Raw genomic sequence first — 27,522 nt, forward strand, 5'->3', positions numbered from 1 at the left:
GTGTGACAGGATTAGCCACACTCCTGCCACTATACACATGATTGTTTACTACATCTCAACCATAAACAGCACAGAGAGTTTGGAGTATTTTGAAAGTCTTAATTAGCATAGGGCTTTTTCTCATTGTTGAGTCAATGATTGCTGCCAGGCCTCCATATCCTTAGGCACCTGGGAATATATTAATCAATGTATTTGGAATATAGAAAAGGAAATACAGCAGTTTTTGATGTTAGCAATACTAGACTTTTTGAGTTAATGAATTTTCTCTTTTGTAATAGATCACTGTACTTTGTTATAAATCACTGTGTCCTTGCTATGTAAAAATGTAACTTTATCTTACGACTAAATAGATCTTAAGGGGAACATTGGTGAAGAGTTTTCATTTGTTGGGCTGATGTTTGCTGCTAAATCTCCATATTCCCTGCCCTTATAATGAATGTAACTAGCATATAGGAGAAATAAGTATTAACCTTTAAGATTAATCATGTTAACCTTAGGTTAAATAAATTCCTTTCTTGATTGTAACTCACTATACCCTCACCCTATAGGAATGCAACTTTATTTGGAGGGTGGTGCCTGGTTTAAAAAAAAAACACCCTTGGAGAAAATAAGTTTTTTTGTTATAAGAAAGAAAGGATCATAAAATGTCAGCAAGCCTCATGTCCAGAAGATGATGTAAAACCCCTAAGACCTTTTTTTATATTTATGTGAAGCACCTGATTTTGATGAAGGTCAGGACTGCTGACCCCCGCATGACTCTGTATTCATCCCTATCTATAACAAAAGGTATATAAGCAAACCTAAAAGTAAAGAAATGGGATCAGTTTCTGGAAAGACTGATTCCCCCATGTCATTTCTTTCTCGCTCTCCGTTTTGCTGGCTGAATTCCCATCTGGTACGTGGGTACTCACCAAGCCTGCTAATCTTGCCTGGGCTTCTAAAATCGGACCAGGGAGGCCTCAGTGCCTCCTCTCCTTCCAGAGAACGGAAAGACGCCTGTGGCCTACATAGGTGGTGATTGGTATTCCACGTAAACCAAATTATTCAGCCTCTTTTTCTCCACTAATTTTCCTACTTCACTATCCGTTTCTAATCTCTCTATGTATCTGTAATTAAATAAGTTCTTTCCTGGGACGCCTACTCCGTCTCCCCTTTGAATTACCCTGGATCCACCGGGGCTGGACCCCGGCACCACTCCAGTGTTCTTGCCTGGAGAATCTCAGGGACGGGGGAGCCTGGTGAGCTGCCATCTATGGGGTCGCACAGAGTCGGACACAATGGAAGCGACTTAGCATCAGCAACGGCAGCAGCAGCAGCAGTAATTCGTGATATCAACCAGTTCATATTTTTACAAGCAGAATTAGTGATTCTGAGGGAGGGATTCCTGTCCTTGAGCACATGCTCCTAAGGTGCTGTGTGTGCAACTCCCAAACTTCTATGTCATCTATGATTTGGTTTTGAGTCCCTCAGGCTGTGAAGACCGATCATTTAACAAGAACACACAGAACCTCTCATGTCTCTACAGACCTACTCTCCGCCTCTCACATACACCCCTGTCAAAACCTTAACCCTGACGCCTTGCTTCTTTTACCCCCTGATCGGACATCCCCAAATGGTGCCGCCAATATCAGATTATTATCTTGTCCTAGATTAGATTTGTCAGAAATCCCTCTTCTCCAAGTTGATCTTACTTTTCATGTCCAAGGTTCTTACCTCCAAGAAGAGTACGGGATTTTCTAGGCAGGAAACCCTACCCGTAATCAACACAACCTTTTGAATAGCAAGCCCTATGCTGTGCTCTTGGACACGACTGAGCGACTTCACTTTCACTTTTCACTTTCATGCATTGGAGAAGGAAATGGCAACCCACTCTAGTATTCTTGCTTGGAGAATCCCAGGGATGGGGGAGCCTGGTGGGCTGCTTTCTATGGGGTCGCACAGAGTTGGACTCGACTAAAGCGACTTAGCAGCAGCAGCAGCAGCAGGTTGTGCTCAGTTGCTCAGTCATGTCTGACTCTTTTGTGACCCCATGGACTGTAGCCCGCCAGGCTCCTCTGTTCATGGGATTCTCCAGGCAAGAATACTGGAGTGGATTGCCATTTCCGTCTCCAGGGAATCTTTCCAACCCAGGGATCAAACCAGCGTCTCCTGCACTGGCTGGTGGATTCTTTACCATTGTGCCACCAGGGAAGCCCCATAGTAGGTCCTGCTAAGTGAGTTCAGAAAGGTGAATGAATGACTTTCACTCGAATTGCCTTAAGGGCGGAGGAATGAAGGTTAACATCTATACTGACAGCCTTTATGCCTTTGGGGTGTAAAGGACTTGTGCCTGTTATGGGAACAGACAGGATTTATGACAGCACCTGGTACCCCTCTCCATCTGCTAAACTGGATACTACCCAACTCATGAGTATTTGAATAAAACCAATAAGATCTTTAAAATTAACTCAGTTGAACTTTGTCTTCTGACACTTTTTTCCTCCATGGACAGGAGAGAAAAGGACAAGCCTTCTTCCTGTTACAGGATCAGGGAACCAGGTCAGTATTATGAGAATTGGTCCCCCCCAAAATCAAGTATTTATTTTGCCTTTCACGTAAGACCTGGACCTCAGGACATACAGTTAGTGTAGAAAGAATTTTTTTCTTCATAGAAGTAATCCAAACAAAAAAAGCCTGGAATAAAGGGCAGGATTACATGATTACTATTTTTGTGACTCGTGGATGAATGGATCTAAGCAATAACCGGCGATGAATGGCTGTCGACATTGTAACTTGAAGGAATGCTATGCGCCATCTGGTGGAAGCACAGATCACAGAGGGGAAAGTGCCTCCATTATACACAAGCATTCTTCCCGGGTGGGCTTCCCTGGGCTCAGCAGAAAAGAATCCGCCTGTCAATGCAGAAGACACAGGTTCCATCCCCAGGTCAGGAAGATCCCCTGGAGAAGGAAGTGACAACCCACTCCAGTATTCTTGCCTGGGAAATCCCATGGACAGAGGAACCTGGTGGGCTACAGCCCATGGGGTCACGAAAGAGTCAGACACAACTTAGCGACTAAACAATACAAAAACAAGAGATATTGACAGGCTCAAATCATTAAAAGTAATCAAAGTTAATTTCATGGATAATGATACAAATCAGAATCACGTGTCCCAGGAAAGGACGCAGTAAGAAAACGGAATCCCTTCTATAGTGTTCCTACCAGAGATACGTATCCTGGAGCGAATGATGAGCAAACATCAGACAACCCCGAATCGAGGGCTGTTCTACAAAATAATTGGCCTGTAAGAGTGAAGACTGAATTTCCCTGGTGGTCCAGTGGTTAAGAATCTGCCTGCCAATGCAGGGACCGTGAGTGGGATCCCTGGTCCAGGAAGATCCCACATGCCACTGGGCAACTAAGCCCGTGGGCCACAACTACTGAGCCTGGGAGCTGAAACGACTAAGCTCACGAGCTGTAAGCACTGAAACCCGTGCCCCCTCAGCGCGTGCCCTGCGACAAGAGACGTCACAGCAGCGAGAAACACGCACACCGCAAAGAAGACCCAGGACACCCAGAAGTAATAAATAAAGTTATAAAAGTAAACGGAAAGTGTTAAAATACGTGACCACTGTGATCTTTACGTGTACATTGCTGTTTCACAACCAAGCAGACACACACACATACACGCACTTTTTAGGTGTGTATGTTTGGGGGTGTGTATATCATCACATCCACCAGGGGGCGCGTCAGGCTTAGATTAGGGCTTGATTGCTTTTCGTTTAGATAGAGGACTGGTTCTGATATGATTTGGTCTCAGAACGCCCTCATATTCTTAAAAATTATCGAGGAAAGAAGAATCATTTTTATAACATCTCTTTATTTCTTTCTTTTAGCCACACTGGGAAATATGCAGGATTTTAGTTCCCTGACCAGGGATCAAATGGGTGCTCCCCTGCATTGGGAGCATGGGAATCTTAACCACTGGCTTGCCTGGGAAATCTCCAGGATCCTGAAGAGTCTGTGTTGGTGGGGGTGATACACAATATGGTGTGATGTTCATCCAGCTCTCTGAAAAAAAATCCGTGATATAATGTCTCTGTGGTGTAAATCCTCCAAACCATGACCCATTTCATGCTACCAAAGATTTAACAATTGGCACATATGATCAGAAATTAAACAATTCACTCTCCTGAGCCAGTAAGAGCTGGCACCACCACACTAAAGGACAGGTCTTCCAATTTACCATATATGAATCTAAACTGATCATTCTTAAAAATTCTTATTTATTTGGCTGTACTGGGTCTCAGTTGTGGCAAGTGGCATCTAGTTCCCCAACCAGGAGTTGAACCCGGGCCCCCTGTAATGCACTGGGATCATGGAGCCCCAGTCACTGGATGACTAGGGAAGCCCCTAAACCGATAACTTTTTAAAGATTTATTTATTGATTGGAAAGTAGGAATGATAAATACACTGCATGTTAATATCAGAGCAATGACATAATCAAGTACCACATAGCCTCTGGAAAACTTTACCTTATAGTGGGAAGTAGCGTAAGGCCAGGGGACTTCCCTGGTGATCCAGTGGCTAGTGCTCCACACTCCTAATACAGGCGATCTGGGTTTGAACTCTGGTCAGGCAACTAGACTCCCACATGCTGCTAAGACCTGGCACAGCCAAATAAATTTTTAAAAGAGTAACACCAATAACATCTTAGTATCCTGATGCAAGTAGTTTTGATCCTACAGAGCTCATGAAAGGAGCTCAGAGACTCCCAGGGGTCTGCAGACCATGCTTTGGGAATCACTGGCTTAGTGATATAATCATTTCAATTGATTGTAATAATAGATACAAAATCTATTCAATCCAGTACCCCCTTTAAAAATAATAGATTTTAAAATATATTCCTTTTGTTACCAGGAAATGAAATTCATGCACAGACTAACTCATCTGTACCTATAATCTCTAAAAATTATGGTAGGACTTCCCTGGTGGTGCACTGGATAAGAAGCTGCCCGCCAATGCCAGGGATCCGGGTTCAATCCCTGGTGCAGGAAGATCCCACATGTCATGGAGCATTTAGGCCCATGCACCACAACTACAAAGCCCAAGCTCTAGAGCCTGCGAGCCGAAGCTCCTGAGCCCACATGCTGCAGCTACCGAAACCCATCCACCTAGAACCTGTGCTCCGCAACTAGGGAAAGCCCACCCAGAAACAAAGACCCCAACGCAACCAAAAAAAAATTAATTTAGAAGAGATGGCAAGATATTATCTGTAGTTTAGAAAAGAACCCAAAGAAAAATAAGCTCGACAGTCCTTTACTAAGCATGTGTGTTTAAGAATGAAGGAGGTGTTTGATTTTTAGAAAGGTGGTTTGTATACGTGACATGTATGAGGTCAGCCCACCTGGGTTCAGAGTGAGTCCTGGAAGCAAACAGATCAATATTCCCGCAGTGAAATGTGGGCTGTTTACACCACAGTGGGATAAATATAGATCACCAGAGTGGTCCATGTGGGGTCAGCCTTTGCCGTCAAGTGGACTCGATGGCATGCTCTCCTTTTCAGAGCTCTTTGGATCTCAGAATTGTGGACGACTGATGGTGAGTCTGTAATTTATGATAAGTAGGAAGTGATCCACTAGGTCGACATTCTCAGACATTACAGGGCCGGATGTCCCTGCTTTTGATGACTAATAAGTTTAGATTTAAAGTGAATACGACAAGATCCAGTCAAATGTCTATCTTTCTTGATAGACAACATTTTGAAATAAGGGCTAAATGAAAACATTCATATATCTATTAAGAGAGAAGAAAAAACAGAGCGACTGGCTAATTTGTCTGGCACTCAAATACCCTAAAGACGGGGAATGTCAGTGCTATGATTCTCTAATATGATGAGCATATTCAGTTCAGTTCAGTCGCTCAGTTGTGTCCGACTCTTTGTGACCCCATGGGCTGTAGCACTCCAGGCCTTCTTGTCCATCACCAACTCCCGGAGTTTACTCAAACTCCATCTCATCCTCCGCTGATCCTTCTCTTCCTGCCTTCAATCTTTCCCAGCAGCAGGGTCTTTTCAAATGAGTCAGTTCTTTGCATCAGGTGGACAAAGTATTGGAGTTTCAACTTCAGGATCAGTCCTTCCAATGAATATTCAGGACTGATTTCCTTTAGGATGGACTGGTTGGATCTCCTTGCAGTCCAAGGGATTCTCAAGAGTCTTCTCTAGCACCACAGTTCAAAAGCATCAATTCTTTGGCGCTCAGCTTTCTTTATAGTCCAACTCTCACATCCATACATGACTACTGGAAAAACCATAGCTTTGACTATGCTTTTTAATATGCTATCTAGGTTGGTCATAACTTTTCTTCCAAGGATCAAGCATCTTAATTTCATGGCTGCAGTCACCATCTGCAGTCATTTGGGAGCTCCCAAAAATAAAGGTCCAACTCTCACATATTTACATGACTATTGGAAAAACCATACCTTTGACTATACAAACCACTGTCCGCAAAGTGAAGCCTCTGCTTTTTAATATACTGTCTAGGTTTGTCACAGCTTTCCTTCCAAGGAGCAAGCATCTTTTAATTTTACAACTGCAGTCACCGTCCACAGTGATTTGGGAGCCCAAGAAAATAACACTTTTCATTGTTTCCACTTTCCCCCTTCTATTTGCCATGAAGTGATGGGACAGGATGTCATGATCTTTGTTTTCAGAATGTTGAGTTTTAAGCCAGCTTTTTCACTTTCCTCTTTCACCCTCATCAAGAGGCTCTTCAGGTCCTTTTCGCTTTCTGCCATTAGAATGGCATCATCTACATATCTGAGGTTGTTGATAGATTTTAATATATATGCAAAATTCTTGCTGGCGATAGGTAAAAGTGGGAGCCTCTGTAGCCTAAGACGGTCGTTAAGAGATTCTTCTTGCACCCCATTCAAGCAGGAACCCAGGAAACCCCCTTCTGGTCTAGGCTGCACAGTGCATCGCAACAATCTGGATTCCAGGGCCACCAAAATGTCAGAAGACTTACAGATTTACACACATCTCCCAGGATGGCTGCAAATGCTGAGACTTGCTCACTGAACCGCGAAGGAGGGATGTACCAGGGAGCAGGGGGGCTTCGAGAACTGGGGAGGGGCGTCCTGGCCTCCAGAGTCTAATGAGAGGTTTCACTGCAGGGCGTGCCAAAGCGCGGAGCACTCGCGCAGGGGGGCTTGAGTCACTATCACCCCCGCAGCGGGGTGGTTTCCCACGTTTACACCAACATACACGTCAGAGTCTTTGCAGAGAACCATGTGATGCAAGAGATTTTTAGATGCATGTGCTTACAGTCATACATGTGAGTTTCGAGTGTCTTATGGATGACAGGTGTTGTTACAGAACCCGGCTACCTACACGCGTCACTTATCTGTGTATGCATCAACACGCATCCTCGTGCCAACAGCAACAAGCAGGCTAACATTAAGGTATGCCTAAGGCCAAGACGGGCTTCCCTGGTGGCTCAGCTGTAAAGAATCCGCCTGCCAACGCAAGAGACCCGGTTTCCATCCCAGGGTTGGGGAGATCCCCTGGAGAAGGAAATGGCAACCCACTCCAACATTCTTGCCTGGGAAATCTCATGGATAGAGGAGCCTGGCGGGCTGCAGTCCATGGGGTGGGAAAAGAGTTGTAGGACACAACTTAGCGACTAAACAACAAGGCCAAGACATAGATCTCAATCACGGTATGTGCTAGCACGTGCACTTGTCAGAATCCATGTGTTGCTACTGACTTGTGTGTTAATGGCAGCCTGTTACATGACACCTATGTGTGTGACATCAAAAGGCACACGGACATGTCTGCGTGTGGACACGTAGTGACCGTGCCTGCCTGAGCTATGCCCGTTCACCCTCCAGAATGGAGCCCCTTGACTGGCAGGGGAGTGAAGATTTGGAAACAATAGTCTGATCTACTTCAGGGTTTTTCTATTTTTAAACTAAAAGCATTTTACAGAAATGACTCAGTCACGGAGAAGTTAAGCAACATGCCCAAGCTCACACAGCTGGCAAGTGATGGAGGGAAAATTTGAACCCAAGCAGGCTGGCTGTAGAACCATGGATCATAACCATTGATCAGCAGGAAAATAATGGAGCCCATCTAATGGAGCTGTCCTGATGTTCCAGAAAGAGCAGGAATTGCACTCAGCATAGAGCCCGTGCATAGCACTGAGGGCTCGTCCTATTTAATCCATCGTCTGGTTCCAGGCTGGCTTGGCTCTAGTTTGGAGGGATTTTCTGCTCCTGGCAGTGTTCCAGGAATGCCAGCTGATCTTTATAAGCCCATATTATTAACAGTCAGAGTCAGGGACGGGGAGAGCTGAGATAAGATCAAATCACAAGATGGGACTTCCCTGGAGGTCCGGCAGTTAAGACTCAGCTCCTAATGCAGGGGGCCCGAGTCTGATCCCTGGTCAGGGAACTAGATCACACCTACCACAACTAAGACCAGGTGCAGCCAAATAAATAAATATGTTTAGAAATTTAAAAAAGAATTAGATCACAAGAGGTGGCGGCTGTGGAACGGCTAGGAGCTATTCCCCCCAGGCTTCGACAGCAGGGAAAGTGAGTCATAAAGTGAACGTCAGCAGGTAAAATGCCCAAGCAGATGCCCAGAAAACAGTAGCCAGTAATGCTGACTCGTCAGACTGGGTATGTTCGTGGTTCTGGGGTTTTGTTGCTGAACCCTATTTCCCTGTTGATAAAATACGCATTTTTTCTTCCAATATCCCAAACCCTAAGACTCCACCTCCACGGCACTGCTTGTAGGCAGAACTCCAAGGTAATGTTCTGTAAAAAGCGTGGCAGATATTTCCCCAAAATAGCTGCAGTAATGTTTCCAGGTCCACATGTTCTTCCCTGTGGAAGCTTGATCTTTCCCATCGAGATGTGGAGTCTCTTTCCCTCCACTGGGCAGTATTTTGTGATTGCCTTGACGGAAGGAATGCGCGGGAAGTGACGTTGGATGACTCCCAAGGCTAGGTTGTAAAGGAGACACAGCTTCTGCGTGTGTTCTCACTCAGTCTTCCTCTCCACTGGGACTTGGCGGCTATGATGGGAGGAAGCCCAGGCAGCCACATGGAAGGACCACATGTAGATGCTCTAGCCACAGTCCCCAGGGGAGGTTCTAGGTGACAGGCAGCATCAACCACCAGGAAGGTGAGTGAGGAAGCATCAGATCATTTCAGCTTCCCTTGCCAGGGGCCTGCCTGGGTTTGATCCCTCGTAGTGAACTAGGTAGGCTCGATCCCATAAGCCATGCAGCTCAGGCAAAAAAAAAAAAAAAAATTCACTCCTTTTTAAAAAATCAATCAATTTATTTGACTGCATCGTATCTTTGCTGCAACATATGGGATCTTTGATCTAAGTCGTGGCATGCAGGATCTTCTTATTGCGGCGTGTGAAACCTTATTTGTAGCATATGGGATTTGGTTCCCTGACCAGGGATTGAACTCGGGACCCCTGCTTTGGGAGCACAGAGTCTTAGCCACCGGACCACCAGGGAAGTCCCTCAGACATATCCTTTTAGCAAAACTTAGAAACTATTTCAACAAACACATTTCCTGTATTGCTTTTGCTGCCAGGAACAACCAAGTGAAGTTTAAAACATTAAACTTAGATCATACCTAGATCATACCTAGATCATAGATGCCTGGCGCATCTATGTGTATAAGTTTTAGTCCTGTTTTAATTTTGTTTAACATATGCTAGTTTTCCTTGGACACCGTAAGGCCTCAGATTGGCTTTCTGCTGTGAGTTGGATAACCCCTGCTCCCTTGAATAGAATACTGCTTCTCCTGCAGCCTTTTCTAGATTTGGCCTCTCATTCACACATCTCTCTCCTGAGGTTTAGGACATAGTCCCTCAGTTTATCCAGATTCTTTGGAGGGTAAGCAGCTGACATCAACTCAACTAATCTAAGCACAGAGTAAATAAATAAAACAATATTAACAACAACAGCAACCACCAAAAACCCCATAATTGTTCCATGATTAAAATGGTGTTCAGGTAAGGCCAGATTCAGGCACCTAAGTGCTAGTGTCAAGACTATCTTTCACAAACTTTCATTTCTGCTTTCCCCTGTGTTGACATTCATCTCATAAAGCCTTTCTTGGCAACAGAGCCCTGTAAGCTCCAGGTTCACATCCCACTAGCTTGGCAACTCCAGGAGAAAGAGAACATCTTTCATGATAGTTGCAGCAAATGTCTCAGGGCTGGTTGTCACTAGGCTAGGTTAGGTCACATACCTTCCCTGAACTAATCACTGTGATCTGAGAAACAGAATAAACTGGCTAGGTCTAGTCCGTGGTGGCTAAGTGGTAAAAAATCCAATTGCCAATGCAGGAGACCTGGGTTCGATCCCTGGGTTGAGATGATCCCTTGGAGGAGGAAACGGCAACCCTCTTCAGTGTTCTTGCCTGGGAAATCCCATGGACAGAGGAGTCTGGTGGGCTACAGTCCATGGGGTTGCAAGAGTCTGACATGACTTAGTGACTAAACCAACCTATCACCAGTCCCTGGAGCTGGTGATGGGAGGGTTACGGCCAGTCCTGCTCAAATTAAATAGACCGAGGGACTTCCCTGGTTGTCCAATGGCTGAACCTCTGCACTCCCAATGCATGTGGGCTTGGGTTTGATCTCTGGTCAGGGAACTATATCCTACATGCTGCAACTAAGAGTTCGTATGTTGCAACTAGAGATCCCACGTGCTGCAACTAAGACCCGGTGCGGCCAAATAAATAAATAAGTAAAAGTATTTAATAAATAAATAAAGAAGAGAGAAGAAGTTCCCCAAAAGAAAACTGAACGGGATACTAGGGTGGGCAAAATCCACAGACTTCTGCTATAGTGTCCTTTTCTCTGCCCAAAGCTGTATCCAGAATATTGACCTGCGGTGGATTAACACCCACTTTAGCCAATTGTAACACTCCCTGTCTACCTTCTTACTTATTTCACTGGTAGAAAGCTACCACATCTCCGCTCTTCTGAAGAGTGGGTGTGATTGAGTTTTGAAAATTTGCCTGACATAAACTTAATCACTCACCAGAGAGAACCTGCAAAGAGAGTTCAAGAGGCAAGGAGGCGGGGTTGGGGACTGAGGGGGTGCCAGACCAGAGGAGCGCGGACCAGGGGGTATGGGGGCGAGACGGAGGGATGAGCGGGTGGAAAGAAGGGGCAGGGAACTGAGAGGGGACGGTGCGGTACAGAAGGGGAGGGACTGTAGAACTGGGGTGGGTGGGGTTGGGAGTTGGGGGCGAAGAGGAAAAGCGGGGGGCTCGGTGGATGGGGAAGACGAGACAGAGTAGGTGGAGCTGGGCGACTCCGGAGGCAGGGCTTGGCCACTGGAGGGGGTGGGATTGGAAGTCGGAGGGGCCCATCTGGGGGTAGAAAGTGGAGGGGTGAGCCGGGGGTGGGAGTTAGAGGGTGGGGGCTGGGATGTGAGGGACAGAGCGAACTAGGTGGGTTCAGAAGAGTGTCGGTGTCGGAACTTGGCGGGATAGACTGGGCCAGAAGGCGAGGCCCGCCGACTGTGCACCGTGCGGGTGACACTGCCTAGAAGTCCGCGGCAAGGGGTGTGGCGGTGTGTGTGTGTGTGTATTCCTCGGTACCCGCCCCCTGCACACACACACGCCTGGCGTTCTAAGGCTCGGTCTCTGGTCCCGCCTCTTTCTTGGAAGTGACTGACCCATCAGCCAATCAGAGCCGCGGGCAGGGCGCGGGGCAGCCAACCGTGCAGCGGGAGGAGGGGCTGAGGAGGGGGCTCGCGGGGCAGGGGAGGGGGCTAGGGGCCTCGAAGGGCTCCGGAGCTGCGACTGGCGAGTCATGGCGCTGGGACTACAGCGCGCAAGGTACTGGGCTTCGCGGGCAGGAGTGATGAGAACTGGGGGCTCTTCTTCCAGCGACCCCTGAGCAGGGAGGGGAAGGAGCGGGTGCAAGCCTAGGGTGCCCTCGGACGGGCGGTTGCAGGCACATCCCCGCCGCACCTTCCACCCTAGGGGATCGCAGGGGTGGGGGCATTTCCCCCAAGTCCAGGCTGCCACGCCCCTCTAGCCAGGAGCGACTTCGGGGTCTTGATCCCCGGTTTCCTGCTGCTCCGGGTTCGCTTCCCTTTCTGATTAGGGGTGAAACTCGGGGTCCCCACGGAATTGGGGCGGTTGCATTTGAGCAGTTCCCAGGCTTCTGCGGGAGGCATTTTCCCTCTTCAGAGTAAGTAACTTTTCTGGCCTCCGAGCCCCCAGAATTGAGGCTGTTCTTTGACGCAAGACCCCTGGGGTCCTAGGAGATACAGGACGGCCCCGAATTGAGCCTTCCCAGATAAACGGAGTCCCTTGGAATTGGGAGTCGGCTATTGATTCAAGAGGGAACCTCCGTAACTGGACCCTCCCTGATACTGTTTCCCAAACCTTGGGTTGCCTAGGAATAGGCAGATTCAGGAGCCACCTGGGAGACCCTTCCCAAGGGCTTTCCTTGTATTCTTGTGAAAGGTAGGGTCATCCCTTTAATAATAGGAAAACAGCCTGACCCACTTCCCAAAGTCTAGCCTCTTATCTGACTCCTCCAACCCCACCCAGTCCCTTTGACAGTGGGAAGCGGCACCCAAGCCTTATTTGGGAAGACCCCAGAGAGGGTGCTATGCCTGCTTCAGTGCGAGCTGTGATGGGTGCGCCCCCTGCTGCAGCAGCCAGCTAGGTCATCCTGGGCAGGGAGTGGGTTTCTGTGTTCCCTTCCCAACAGGTGCAGACCTTCTGGGCAGCACAGGGAACTGGTGTTCTGGGTCCACAGCCAGGGGGTCCTGTCTGGCCATGTTTGCATGGAACCCCGGAAAGTATCTCAAGCCCTTGATTTCTCCCGTCCAATCTGAGGCGTCCAGGAAGCCTCACCCCCTTCCCTCCTCCCTGGCTTCACAGGTCTGATTGGATCTGTCTACACCCCCATGTTTTCACATCCCTCCCCCCCCTCACCTATACTCCCCCACCAATTCTATTCTAGTCTCTGGCTCTGGGCCTGCCAGGGAAACTCTATCCCACCCTTTCTGGGCCAGCCCTGGCCCAGCCCCTCCTGGCTGGGTGAGGGCCCCTCTTGGCTGAGCTGGGGGCGCTCACCCCCTCCCCATCTAAGGACAGCCCTTTCCTTTGGTGTCATCTGAGCCTGCGCACCACCCACTCATAACTTGCACCCGGATCCCGGCCACGCTCCATCCCCTCCTGCACCCTTAGGATGGCATTTGGGCCAAAGAGGGTCTGGGTGATGGTGAGTGGGCCCCCATACTTCCTTCCCCCTCTTCCAGCTCTGGCTAACTGCCATCCCACCCCAGGCAAAGGTGATTCTCGGGAAGCCCCGATGGGCACTTGGCCCTGGGTGTCTCCTAGGTCAGAGGGTTCCCAGAGAACAGAGAACTTGGGGTACAGGCACCCCACTGGATTACCAGGTCCTTGGGAATGCGCAGAGTCAGGAGTAGAGAGACTCTCCCAACCCCCTGCCCCAAGTCCCTTCTCCAACCCAAACCCTGCCTCTGGCCTTTTCAGGCCACCTCAGGGCATTGCCAAGAGGATCCTTGCATGGGTTCAGCCTAAGGCCCCCCAGATCCTCTATACTTTTTGCAAGACCCCCAATACCCAGTTGATTGTCAGGAGAGGCCCAGGAGCAGCCCCGAATGTGGGGCCAGTGTCCCCACTTTCTCCGTTCCTTTGCTCTCAGGGGCAATTTCTTCAGGACAGGGAAGAAGTGGGCTTCTCCCTCTCCTGGTAGGGGGGGCACCAGGCCCTAGTCCCCATCCCAGGCCTTACCCTGGGGCCTCCCAGTCTGGCTCCACCCCCTGTTCTCTGCTGGAACACAGAGGAAGGGTGGCAGGGCTCCAGCTGCACGTCTCAACCTGGGCAGAGTGCCAAGGGGCTGGACCAGGGCTGGGCATGGGGCCAGCTGGGGAAATCCGGAGGCAGCAGGGGTGGGAGCAGGGGAAAGGACAGGGGTCCACTGGGCGGTGGAGGGGCTGGAGAGGGGTCCCTTGGGTGGCATGCTCACCAAGGCATGGCACTTAAAAGCCCAGGCCCCAAAATCAGGGTTCAAATCGTAGCTCACCAGCTTCCCGGCTGTGTGGCTTTATGCCAGCAGGCTGCTCTCTGAGCCTCAGTTTCATAGCCTGGAAAATGAAGGTTCTACTTCCCGTCTTCTGCACCAGATTTAGATGATGAGTGGTAATGGGACAGACCTTTGAGGCAGAATACTCCATAGGTGGGCAATAAACTGTTCAAGTCAGACAGGATTCTGGGCAAAAGCAAATGCGTGATTGGATTCACAGAAGCGTTGAGCATAGCTGCTGCGCATTGGTGGAGGGTCCTGGGATTACCAGCTTGGTTACTTGGGCTGATAATGCAATTGCTTGGAGACTCAGTTTCTGACTCTGTAAAAGGGAGATCACTTTTCCAGGTGCTTAGGGTTGTTGAAGGAGAAGGCAATGGCACCCCACTCCAGTACTCTTGCCTGGAAACTCCCATGGACGGAGGAGCCTGGTGGGCTGCAGTCCATGGGGTCACTAAGAGTCAGACATGACTGAGCGACTTAACTTTCACTTTTCACTTTCATGCATTGGAGAGGGAAATGGCGGCCCACTCCAGTGTTCTTGCCTGGAGAATCCCAGGGATGGAGGAGCCTGGTGGGCTGCCGTCTATGGGGTCGCACAGAGTCGGACATGACTGAAGCAACTTAGCAGCAGCAGCAGCAGGGTTGTTGAAGGGAGTTAATGGGATCTCTAAGCTCATAAGTTTTCAATACACCAGTGCTATCATTATTATTGGTATCACTATGATTTAGTCTTTTTCTCAAAGTATTGTGTAAAAGTCACATGTGATTGCACACGCACAACACAACACACCACGGGGTTACCACCGAAGCCCAAAGGTTTCTCCAGAGCCTACGAGCTTCCTAAGCCTTCCATCCCTGATGTGGACAAAGAGGGAATAATAAAAGTTGCCTGCAATGCCGGAGACCCAGGTTCGATGCCTGAGTTGGGAAGATCCCCTGGGGAAGGGGATAGGCCACCCACCCCAGTATTCTTGGGCTTCCCTGGTGGCTCAGACAGTAAAGAATCAGCCTGCAATGCAGGAGACCTGGGTTCGATCCCTGGGTTGGGAAGATCCCCTGGAGAAGGGCGTGGCAACTCACTCCAGTATTCTTGCCTGGAGAATTCTGCTGCAGTACATGGGGTCGCAAAGAGTTGAACCTTTATATAGCATTGACCAATTGCCAGCCTCAATTCTAAGCCCTTGACATACAGTAACTCATTTAGTCTTCACAACAGCCCCATGAGTATTTGTGCTGTTCTTGGGCGCAGAGAGGCCGTGCCACTTGTCCAAAGTCACACAGCTAATAGGTCATGGAGTCAAGACTGGAATGCCGAACCAGAGGAATTAGCCCCAAGTCTGTTTAAAGAGAAAGGCCAGGGACTTCCGTGGTGGTTCAGTGGTTAAGGCTTCGCCTTCCAATGCAGCCGGTAGGGTCCATCCCTGGTCAGGGAGCTATGACCCCACATGCCTCTGCTGCTGCTGCTGAGTCGCTTCAGTTGTGTCCGACTCTGTGCGACCCCAGAGACGGCAGCCCACCAGGCTCCCCCGTCCCTGGGATTCTCCAGGCAAGAACACTGGAGTGGGTTGCCATTTTCTTCTCAGGGCCAAAGAAAAACCCCAAAACAAGAAAACAGAAGCAACATTGTAACAAATTCAATAAAAACTTTAATAATAATAATAAAATTAAAATATGTAAATAAATACAGGGAAAGGCCAGAGACCAGGAGAGGCCCACCCACATTTGCTGTCAGAATATCCGGAGAGCAGGCTGGAAGCCAGAGGGAGGGTCCCGCCGCAGCCACCAGCTAGCTCCTTCTATGAAGGGAGAAGGAGTTGGCCACAGAGAGGAGTGTAGAGCCCAGCTGCCCGGGAGGTGGGGGGGCCAACCCCACCCTTACCCCCCGTCCCTGTTCCCATTCCCTGTTCCCTCCGTCTGGGCCCCCAGCTCAGTGAGGCCCGCCCACCCCCACCCTCTGGGCAGGAAGACAAACAAGGCTGGAACAGAACGGGACAGGAGGACGGAATGTCCTCTGGGCAGAGAAGGACTGGAGGCCCCTGCCCCCCGCCAGCCAGGAGGGAGGGGATGAGGGCAGTTGCTGGCTCCCTCCACCCCTCCACCCAGCCTGTCCCCTTCTGCGCCTCCCTCCCACTTGCATGAGATTTTTCCCATCTGTAGAGGGACAGGAGGCACCACACGCCTCCCTCCATTGTGCCTGGGGGTGGCGCTGCAGGGCTCCTGTTTGGGTGTGCAGTTGATGCCCCAGAAATGGCCTCTGGCTTTTAGGAAGGTCAGCTTCCCTTTCTCAGGTTTTGCTTCCATGGAGGTTGTGGAAGGGGCCGGGCCGGGGGTCGGGGTTGGGGGGTTGTTGATTCATAAGAAAGGAATTAGAAGAATGAAGGCTTTGAAATCTCACTGCCCGAGTTCAGATCCCAACTCTTCCAGTTAATGGCTTTATGACTCTGGGGGCGAAGGACTTACTTTTTCAGTCTCAGTTTCCCCTTTGTGAAATGGAGGTTTCAGAGCCTAGGCTTTCTTTTTTAAAAGAAAAGTTATTTATTTGGCTGCCTCTGGTCTTATTTATCCCATAGCATGTGGGATTTTAGTTCCCCTCCTAGGGATCAAACTCTTGTCTCCTGCATTGGAAGGTGGATTCTTAACCATTGGACCACCAGGGGAGTCCCTGCCTAGGGCTTTCTTAGGATTGAATGAGTACACGTAGGCTGAATCCTTACTTAGTGCAATGTCAGACTCATAAATACTTAGCAAATTATAGCTGCTTATTAATGGTTTTTCATATGTCCACGGGGTCTTCCAGGCAAGGATACTGGAGTGGGTTGCCATTTATAGCCAACTCACTAGAGATCATGGGAATAATTGAAGGTCAAAGGAGAAGGGGGCAGCAGAGGATGAGATGGTTAGATAGCATCACTGACTCAGTGAACACAAATCTGAGCAAACTCCAGGAGATAATGGAGGACAGAGGAGGCTGGTGCTATACTCCATGGAGTTGCAAAGAGTTGGACATGACTTAGCAAGGGAACAACAAATTTATGGGTTTTTTTACCAATAGTAGTATCTCAATATAGATAAGATTACATATACTATACTATATGTAACATACTCTATCATTTCCCCACCCCCCCAAAACTATAGAGTTTGGATTCAGAGAGACCTGGAGTTTGACTTTTAAGACAGTCCAGAAACAGGAAGAAGTACTAAAACCTGGAGATGATCCAGGGCCATACAACAGGAGATGAGGGTTTGATCCCTGGGTCAGGAAGATCCCGTGGAGAAGGAAATGGCAAACTACTCCAGTATTCTTGCCTGGAAAATCCCATGGACAGAGGAGCCTGGAGGGCTACAGTCCATAGGATCGCAAAGAGTTGGACATGACTGAAGCGACTCAGCACATACATACAATAGAGGAAACTGAAGAATTCAGGCAGACCAGTGTTCAAACCTTAGCTTCATTCCTTGTGGGCAAGCACTGCACCTCTGTGTGCCTGGGTTTCATAAGTTCAATGGGGAGAATGTTATCTTCTTCCTAGGGATGTCTGAGCTGCATAGGTTAAGTTACACACATGGCACAGGGTCTGACATAATAGTAAAAGCTGGGTAAGTGGCAGATATTTCTGAAAACAAACAACCAACCAAAAATCCTGATAACTTTCTACTTCCAACCCCAGAATTTCTAATTCCAACACAGAATTCAAGCATTTGAAATGGATTAAAGGGCAGGGGTGAGTGGTTAGCCATTGGCTGAACAGAACCCCCCAGGACCCTAGGGATGGTTTGCTGTATCTCCCTGGAAGGGCCCCGGGAGATGGGTCGTTGGACTTTGAGTCTGTACTGCAAGATTCTGAGAACTCAGCTCAGCTGAGGAGGGAAAAGGGCAGGAGACGGGGTTCAGGGAGGTTGTAGGGCAGAGGGCCTGGAGAGGGCTGCAGGCATCTTCTTGCACCCTCCCTCCCCTGGTTCCTGGCCATCTCTGCCAGCCTCCTCCCAGCAGGAGGCCTGCCTGTTACCCAGTCGCCCCAAGCCCGGGGAATAATCAGCAGATAAGTCGGGGAGGGGACAGGGCGGCCCCGGGCACGCCTTGGAGAGGAGTGAGGCACCGGCGGGCAGCATGGGCTGGCGCACAGACAATAAAACCCGAGGCTAGGAGCGACTCCATAGTATAGCCCACCCAGAGAGCTCCAGGAACTCGCCCGGGCCACACAGCGAGGCCTGCACAGTCGCGGCTCTGACTTCTCTGAGACCCATGTGGCAGCAGCCCACGTGCTTGCCGCATCCAACTCTTTCCCTTCCCGGAGCGCCTCCAGTGAACGCAGGCCATGCCCGCAGGTCGAGCACGGAGCTGCGCAAGGAGAAGTCCCGGGATGCGGCCCGCAGCCGGCGCAGCCAGGAGACCGAGGTGTTGTACCAGCTGGCGCACACGCTGCCCTTCGCGCGCGGGGTCAGCGCCCATCTGGACAAGGCCTCCATCATGCGCCTCACCATCAGCTACCTGCGCATGCACCGCCTCTGCACCGCAGGTGAGCCCCGCCCCCGGGAATTCCCACCGGGGCAAGGCCCCGCCCTCGGAAAGGTACCTCCCGAGGAGACCCCCTCCGCCGGGAAGCCGCGTCCCGACAAGGCCCCGCCCCCAGATGGCTTCCCGGAGGAGCCCCGCCCCTCTGGAATCAAGTCCCTGGATAGGCCCCGCCCCTTCGAGTTCTGGCCAATCGGAATCCAGTCCTAGGAATCCATCCTCTTCGAAGTCTGTCATTTGTTAGGCCCCGCCCATTGGAATGCTCCCTTGCATAGCTCCGCCTCCTTAGAATTAGAACTCTAGGGAATAGAAGGCTCAGACCCTAAAGAATCCTCCTGCAATGCAAGAGACCCGGGTTCCACACCTGGGTCGGAAGATTCCCCTGGAAAAGGGAATGGCTACCCACTCCAGTATTCTTGCCTGGAGAGTTCCATGGACAGAGGAGCCATGCGGTCACGAAGTCAGACAGGACTGAGCGGCTACCACTTTCACTTCACTGTTTCACTAAACTCCCTAAGGCACCTGGACCCTTATGATTTGGTCCCCTGGGAGATCTTCTCAGCTAGGCTCACTAGTTGTATTGTTTGTCCCCTTGAATTCCCACCCTGTTAAACTAAAATTCAGCAGGAGGCGTTCTCTCTCTCTTTCTCAAACACACACCCCTTGGAATCCCAGGACCCTGAAAAGATTTTATTATGGGGAAAGTGGAGTCATCCTCTGGAGACTCTGCCCCTTAGACTTTCCTGTCTTGTATTCTGTCCTCCTTAGAATTCTGTCGCTTGGGAGTCCCTGCTTCTTTAGAATTCTGCCCATCTGGAAGGTCCTGCCCCAAGAATTCTGAACCCTTGGCAAGCTTGGGCCCCTTGGAATTCTGACTGCCCTTATACCTTGGCCCCTTAGAATTTTGACCCCTGGGAATTTCATCCCTTTAGGATTCTGCCCTCCTCAGGGTTCTATTAGGGGCTTCGCAGATGGCTCAGTGGTAAAGAATCTGCCTGCAATGCCAGAGACTCAGGTTCGATCCCTGGGTTTGGAAGATCCCCTGGAGAAGGAAATGGCAGCCCACTCTAGTATTCTTGCCTGGGAAATCCCATGGGCAGAGGAGTCGGGCAGGCTAAAGTCCCAAAAGAGTCATAGGACATTACTTATTGACTAAACAACAAAAGTTCTATCCCCCTGGGAGACCCCTGCCTTCCTAGAATTCTGTACCCCTGGGAGGCCTTGTTCCCTTAGAATTCCAGTCCTCCTTGGTCCTTCCCTCTTCCTTGGGACTCCCAGTCACTGGGATGTGCCCCACTCACCTGGGGGTACCTGTAAGTCCCTCTGAATGAAGGAAAGCAGAGGGAGGCTAGCCAGGGCGGGCTCACGGCTGACTGGACACACCCCATCCATCCTGGCCCGGACACCAGGGGAGTGGAACCAGGTGGGAGCAGGGGGCGAACCGCTGGATGCCTGCTACCTGAAGGCCCTGGAGGGCTTTGTTATGGTGCTCACCGCCGAGGGAGACATGGCTTACCTGTCAGAAAATGTCAGCAAACACCTGGGCCTCAGTCAGGTAAGAGGGACTCCTACTTTGTGCAGGCGATGCTGGGATACGGATGGCACAAGAACCACCTTAGCCCTGCTTTTACAAGGCCCACAGTGCAAAGGGGAGGCAAATATGTCACCAGAGAGGAAAATTTGGAATGGGTAGGGCTAGGGTGGGGCAGCTTAAGGGGCTGTACAAGCCCGGGGTGGACGCTGGTACCTGACCCAGACTGGGAGGGAATCAAGGGCTTCCTGGAAAAGACATCTGAGCTAAAACCTGAAGGACTTACCCAGTCAAAGGGTATGGTGAATAGTTGGGACCACCAAAGGCTAGGAAGGTACATGGCCAAGGAAACAGAATATGCCAAGACACAGATGTGAGATAAAAGCAGAACCTTTGGGGACATTTCTCTGAGTTAGGTGCAGAGTGCAGTGGGAGAAAGTGACAGAAAGGCTAGAGGTCAAAATTTAGGACTGAAATAGAAGGTGTGTCTCTAGGGCACTGGGGAGTTGTGGAAGGATTTTAAGCAGAGGAGAGATTGTGTCAGAAAGGTGCCATCAGATTTTCATTTTAGAAAGATCGCTCTAGCTACTGCACAGAGATAGAATTGGAGAGAGTGTATCTAGAGGCTGGAAACTCCATAAAATGGTGGATGTGGGGTCCCAAATGGGAGAAAAGGAGTAGAATGAGGGGCCCGGGGATGGGGAGACAAGAGACTTAGGGAGTAGAACTAATTCCAGCTCATCTTTCACCCAGTCCCATGAGAGGGCTACTGGTTTTTTGTTTTTTTTTTTCTTATATCACACCGATGAGCTCCACAGTTGGCATCTATTCCTTTCCCTTGCCTTGTTATCCCACTCTTTGAAAAAGAACATTTATTCATCTGCGTCAGGTCTTAGTTGCATCATGAGGGATCTTTTGTTGTGGCACATGGACTCTCTAGTCGTGGCCTTCCTGGCTCTCAGGTGCGGCTCTCAGTCTTAGTTACTCCTCAGCATGTGGGATCTTAGTTCCCCAACCAGGGATTGAACTCACATCCCATGCCTTGCAAGGCAGATTCTTAACCACTGGATCACAAGGAAAGTCCCCATCCCACTCTTGATGCCAACTTCTCTGTTAGTTTGAGCTCTTGAGCTCAGAGAGGTGAATGTTCCAAGGTCCCAGAGCTAGGAAATGGCAGAGCCAGGACTCCAAGATCTCATCACTCCCCCGTTGAGCTTTAGCTCTGACCACCGCCTCTAAGATAATGTTCCATCATTACATCATAAGGGCTTCCCTAGTAGCTCAGCTGATAAAGAATCCACCTGCAATGCAGGAGACCTGGGTTCGATCCCTGGGTCGGGAAGATCCCCTGGAGGAGGGCATGGCAACCCATTCCTGTATTCTTGCCTGGAAAATCCCATGGGCAGAGGAGCCTGGCGGGCTACAGTCCATGGGGTCGCAAAGTCAGACATGACTAAAGCGACCGAGCATGCACCCTACTACTCAGTAAGCTTTGAGAGTTAGGGGTTTTGTCTTTGTAGTTACTTCTGTGCCCATACCATCTAGAAGAAGGCCTGGCATGTTGAAGAAATGAATGAATGAATGAATAAGGAGACTAGGAAAATAATCCAGGTTCATGAATTGGGGCAGGGTGATGAGGATGGGAAGAGTGAGGTGGGTCAGAGGCCCCTGTGAAAATGCTTTTCCTCCAAGGCACCCCTCTGCTTCCCTCCCTCCCAGCTGGAGCTGATTGGACACAATATCTTTGATTTTATCCATCCCTGTGACCAAGAGGAACTTCAAGATGCCCTGACTCCCCGGCAGAGTGAGTTCCCTGGAGGTCTCTGCCTTTAAATTACAGAAACTGAGGCTCCATCCTGCCCTCAGCATATCCTCTCCCCTCTGGAATCAGTTCAGTTCAGTTCCATCGCTCAGTCGTGTCTGACTCTTTGCGACCCCATGGACTGCGGCATGCCAGGCTTCCCTGTCCACTGAGAAAAAAAGATGGGGAGAGAAGGACGCTGTGGCCCTGCCCTGGGGGAATGCAGGGGCTCACCCCGCTCGAGGGGGGGTGGGGCGTGGGTCTTAAAGAGCAGCAAACCCCTGGGAGACCCTCTCTGGTTTCAGGTCTAGATTTTGAGGATGAGGCTGGGAAGAGATTAGTAACCAGGGTGCTGGAGGGACATGGGCCCTGTCCTGAGCTACCCAATGACCAGCTCCTCCCTCTCCCACCCGCTCCCTGCCCCTCCTCCCCCTCCCGTGGCCCTCCTCAGGCCTGTCCAAAAAGAAGCCGGAGGCCCCCACGGGGCGGTGCTTCTCCTTGCGCATGAAGAGCACCCTCAGCAGCCGCGGGCGCACCCTCAATCTCAAGGCAGCCACCTGGAAGGTGGGCAGGATCTGGCCTGGAGGGGAGGGGCCCGCCAGGGCTGGACCTGAACCCTAAAGTTCCCCTCAGCTGGTTGGAGTCCAGGGGTCTCCTGGGCCCGGGATCCAGTGGGGCTTTCTCAGGCTGGGTCTTGGACATCCTCTGGGTACTTAGGAGGTTGGGGATCGGGGGGTCCTTGTATCCTTTCTTAGTCTGGATCTCGGTGGGCCTGGTGCTGGGAGTCCTCAGCGTCCTGAGTCTGGAGTCTCCATGGGGTAGGAAAATCGGGTCCTCAAAGCTCCCTGTGTCTTAGAATCTGGAGACTGTCAGAACCTTCTTAGGTTGGGGTCTCTATGGGGTCGGGGTCTGGGGGTCCTCAGAGCTCCCTGAGCTGGGGCTCTGAAATCTCAGTTCTCTAGGGGAGGGGCCCATAGGATCATTCCTGCCAGCCCCCTGGGTAGCCCCAGGCCCAGGTACATCACCCTCTTGCCCCCAACTACCCCCACCAGGTACTACACTGTTCTGGACACATGAGGGTCTACAAGCCCCCAGCACAGACTTCCCCGGCTGGGAGTCCCAACTTGGAGCCCCCCCTGCAATGCCTGGTGCTAATCTGTGAAGCCATCCCCCACCCTGGCAGCCTAGAGCCCCCGTTGGGCCGAGGGGCCTTCCTCAGCCGCCACAGCCTGGACATGAAGTTCACCTACTGTGATGAGAGGTGGGCAGGAGTCAGGGGCCCACTCACTTCTGCCAAGCCCGGCTCCTCCTCTTCCTTTCTGCCCAAGTTCACTCACCATCTCCTCTCCTACCCCCCACCCCCAGCCTCTCTCTCTGGTCTGTTTCCAGCTCTCTGACTCCATCTGTCTCTGTCTTGATATGTCTGCCTGCCTCTGAATTGTCTGTCTTTTTTTTTTTTTTTTAAATTTTTCGCCATGCCTCTGATCATGGGGGATCTTAGTTCCTCGAGCAGGGATTGAACCCGAGCCCCCTGCATTGGAAATGCAGAGTCGTAACTTCTGAACATGCCAAGGAAGTTCCCTGTATGTGGGTCTCCTTATCTGGGTTCAGACTGTTTGAGTTCAAATGCTGGTTGCGCATCCTTGGCTTAAGGACCGCACCTCTCTGTACCCCACTTTCCTCATCCATCCTGTGAACTGAGAATAGAGCCTACTTAGAACAGGTGCTCTGAGCACTCAGTGAGTTGCCTGGTGCAGAGTAGCCTAGACGTGCCTATTTTTTAAAATAATTATCATCATGGTTACTTTTTATTTCTATTCGTTCTTTTGTTTTTGTGATGTTCTTTCTTCCTTTCTCTACCCCTCTCCTATTTCTTTCATGTTCTCTTTTGTCTTTCTTTTCATCACTCTCCCCATTTTTACCTTCTCTCTCCTCCCCTATTCGGGCTTTCCAGGTGGCTCAGTGGGTAGAGAATCCACCTGCAATGCAGGGCTGCGGGTTCAATCCCTGGGTCAGGAAGATCCCCTCCAGCAGGGCATGGCAACTCACTCCAGTATTCTTGCCTGAAAAATCCCATGAAAAGAGGAGCCCGGTGGGCTACAACCAATAGGGTTGCAAACAGTCGGACAGGACTGAAGCGCCTGAGCACGCACACATGCACGCTCCTCACGCACGCACACATGCACGCTCCTCACGCACGCACACATGCACGCTCCTCACGCACGCACGCTCCTCCGCTGTTAATTTCCTATGGCTGCTGTATCCTGTTACCACATACATAGCAGCAGCAGCAGCAGCAGCAGCGGCGGCTCAGAACAATATATATTCTCTATCTCAGAGTTCTGGAGGTGACAAGTCTGAGAAGAGTCTTATGAAATGAAAATCAAGGGCTGTGTTCTTTCCAGAGGCTCCAGGGAAGAATCCGTTTCCTTGCCATTGAAGCTTCTGGGGACCCCTTACATCTCTTGGCTCATGGTCCCTCGCTCCACCTCAAAGCACATCACTTCCACCTCCGCCTCCATCATCCCATCTTCTGTTCTCACTCTGACCGTGTGGTTCCCCCCTCTTGTAAGGACTCCCGTGATTACACTGGGCCCACCAGGGGATCCAGGATCATCTCTCCATCTCAAGATCGTTAACTTCATCACATCTACAAAATCCCTTTTGCCATAGAAGGTAGTGTGTTCACAGGTTCAGGGAATTAGGACGGAGACATCTTCAGGGGCCATTATTCAGCCTGCCACACTCCTTTTCTTATTCCTTGGTCTCCCTTTCTCTCTGTTACAAGCCTGTCTCTCTCTGTCTTGCTGGCTTCAGCCCTGTATCCCCCCTCTTCTTCCTTTCACCCACCCTCCACCTCAGCCAGTTGAACTGACCTAGGCTCCACTGCACCCACTTCAGGATCGCGGAGGTTGCCGGCTACAGCCCCGACGACCTGATTGGCTGTTCCGCCTACGAGTACATCCACGCGCTGGACTCGGATGCAGTCGGCCAGAGCATCCATACGTGTATGTGTTCAGGTTCCATTTCCGGTGCTGCGTGGCGCCAGCCAACACCAGCTCCGCGCTCCCCAAGCCCCAGGGAACATTCTCTTCCCTGACCCTTCATACCCCATGCCCCGCCCCATTGCCTTCTCTCCTCGGTTTCCCTAACCCCTCCCCATACCCCTCCCCAGTGCTGAGCAAGGGCCAGGCAGTAACGGGGCAGTACCGCTTCCTGGCCCGGAGTGGTGGCTACCTGTGGACCCAGACCCAGGCCACAGTGGTGTCAGGGGGCCGGGGTCCCCAATCTGAGAGTATCGTCTGCGTCCACTTCCTGATCAGGTAAGCGGGAAGGAGGTGGGATGTCTGTGTGCATGGGTCTGGTCTGCATATGCATAGGTATGTGTGTATATGTTCACGTGTGCATGTGCACACGTGAGAGGAAGCGTGCACATGTATGTAGAACACGTGTGACTGATGGCACACAGGCATCTTCATGTAGACACAAATACATAAGTGTGTGCTGGTAATTTAAATGAAAAAGACTATTTTCAGGTTATAAGACAGCTGAATCGTAGGGCCTTTTAAAAAACGGACATGTAATTTACAGGAGAAGATTCACTCTTTCTTTGTATGTGGTTCTGTGAGTTTTGACAAATGCGCAGAATTGTGTAACCCCAACCACAGTCAGGCTATAGAGTAGGGGATTTCCTGGCAGCCCAATGGTGAGGACTTGACGTCTTTCTTGACTTCCACTGCTGGGGCCAGGGTTCAATACCTGGTTGGGGAACTAAGGTCCCACAAGTTTCACAGCAAGGTCAAAACATAAAAAAAGCTATAGAGTAGTTTCATCACCTCCCAGAATTCTTATATAGTGAACCTCAGCCCACCCCCTAGTGGTCTCTGGGCACAAGTGATCTAATCTCTGACCCTAGAATTTTGCCTTTTCTAGAATGTCATGTACACGAAATTCTATCGTATGTAGTCTTTGAGCCTGGTTTCTTTCACTTAGCCTAATAGATTTTAAATTTATGTTGTGGTGTGTATCCATCAGTTCCTTTTTGATGCTAGGCAATCTATGCTATGAATATGTGTGGACCACGGTTTATCCATTCTTCAGTTGGAGGACATTTGAACTGTTGACTTATGTGGGGTGATTACGAGAAAAGGAAACATTCTCATCCATGATATTGTGAGGTCATATGTTTTCATTCCTCTTGGATCAACACCTCGGAATGGATGGGCCGCATGGGTGGTGTATGCTTAACTTCAGAAAAAATTGCCAAACTGCCTTCTAAGGTGGCTGTGTCCTTTTGTATTCCCATCAGCATTGTGTGAGGGTTCTAGTCCTCCGCATCCTTGCCAGCATTTTATATTGTCTGTTTTTGTCTTCATTGATATTCAGTCACTCTGTCCCACGTTGCAACCATGTGGACTGCAGCAAGCCAGGCTCCCCCGTCCTTCACTATTTCCCGGAGTTTGCTCGGATTCATTTCCATTGATTTGGTGATGCTGTCTAACCATCTCACCTTCTGCCGCCCCCTTCTCCTTTTGCCTTCAGTCTTTCCCAGCATCACGGTCTTTTCCAGTGAGTCAGCTCTTCGCATCAGGTGGCCAGAGTATTGGAGCTTCAGCGTCAATCCTTCCAGTGAATATTCAGGGTTGATTTCCTCTGTCTTCATCGGAACCATTCTAATGAGCGTGTGGTGGTAAAGCATAGGCTCCTCCCCCCTTCCATCATGCATCTTAGAAGTTTTTCACCATGACAACATGCGACAAGGGCAGCTAATTATCACCCAAGACAGAGAATTACAGCTTTTCTTTGAAGTCTGCCTCCCAGGACATGGCATTCATTTCTAAAACCATAGGAGTTTCCTTGTTGTTGTTTTTTTTTCTTTTTAAATTTATTTACTTGGCTGAGCCGAATTTTAGTTGTGGCATACGAACTCTTAGTTGCAGCATGCAGGATCTGGTTCCCCGACCGGGGTCGAACGGGGGCCCCCTGCATGGGGAGCACGGAGTCTCAGCCCCTGGACCACCAGGGAAGTCCCTCCCAGGGTCTTTTTGATCAAGAAGAGATTGTATTAGAAAACAGAGGTTGGTAACAGGAATATTTATGCAAGTCTTCATACACAGGAAAACAAGCCTGGTCATCTTCGAAATGCTCTCCCATCAACCTCCTTTCAAATCAGAACCTTTGAAAAACTTGCAGCCTTGAGAAGAATCAGAGCAAAGGAGAGGGGACCTGCCCTCCTGTCTCTTCTGGAAGCTCCTTTTATTCATTATGAAGACTTGCCTTTGGATGGCCAGGCCCTGGAATTTCAATCTTTCACCCTCTAAGCAAAGAGCAGGGCTGGGGAGTTCAGTTTTACTGGCAGAAAGTGGATGAAGCATGAATAGGAGGTTACTCAGTAACAGTGAGGTCCCCTCTCCTTTGCTCTGATTCTTCTCAAGGCTACAAGTTATGCAAAGATTCTGATTTGAAAGGAGGTTAACTGTGAGATGAGAAGCACTGAGTATGAATATTGTGTGGCATGCAGCTGCGTGGGTCTCGGTGCCTGCTTGAGTGCTGACACTTTGTAGACGCCGTCCTTCCTCTT

At 50.1% G+C, this 27,522-nt stretch overlaps 2 protein-coding genes across 3 annotated transcripts in view; one reads left to right on the forward strand and one right to left on the reverse strand.

Moving 5' to 3' along the window:
* LOC138418200 (insulin growth factor-like family member 1) overlaps window positions 1–27,522 on the reverse strand; it is a 52,660-nt gene that overhangs the window by 17,781 nt on the left and 7,357 nt on the right. The gene's annotated exons all lie outside the window — the stretch shown is intronic.
* The window catches only part of HIF3A (hypoxia inducible factor 3 subunit alpha), a 31,534-nt gene continuing 15,788 nt past the window's right edge, over window positions 11,777–27,522 (forward strand). For both annotated transcript variants that reach the window (XM_069549247.1, XM_069549248.1), the window contains exons 1-8: window positions 11,777–11,863; window positions 18,423–18,613; window positions 20,019–20,164; window positions 21,860–21,944; window positions 22,393–22,505; window positions 22,994–23,202; window positions 24,843–24,949; window positions 25,117–25,264. In XM_069549247.1, the coding sequence (XP_069405348.1) occupies window positions 11,838–11,863; window positions 18,423–18,613; window positions 20,019–20,164; window positions 21,860–21,944; window positions 22,393–22,505; window positions 22,994–23,202; window positions 24,843–24,949; window positions 25,117–25,264 (1,025 nt within the window). In that variant the 5' untranslated portion in view covers window positions 11,777–11,837. The remainder of the gene's footprint in view (window positions 11,864–18,422; window positions 18,614–20,018; window positions 20,165–21,859; window positions 21,945–22,392; window positions 22,506–22,993; window positions 23,203–24,842; window positions 24,950–25,116; window positions 25,265–27,522) is intronic.

The sequence above is a fragment of the Ovis canadensis genome, chromosome 14, assembly GCF_042477335.2.
Source record: "Ovis canadensis isolate MfBH-ARS-UI-01 breed Bighorn chromosome 14, ARS-UI_OviCan_v2, whole genome shotgun sequence".
Taxonomy (NCBI): domain Eukaryota; kingdom Metazoa; phylum Chordata; class Mammalia; order Artiodactyla; family Bovidae; genus Ovis; species Ovis canadensis.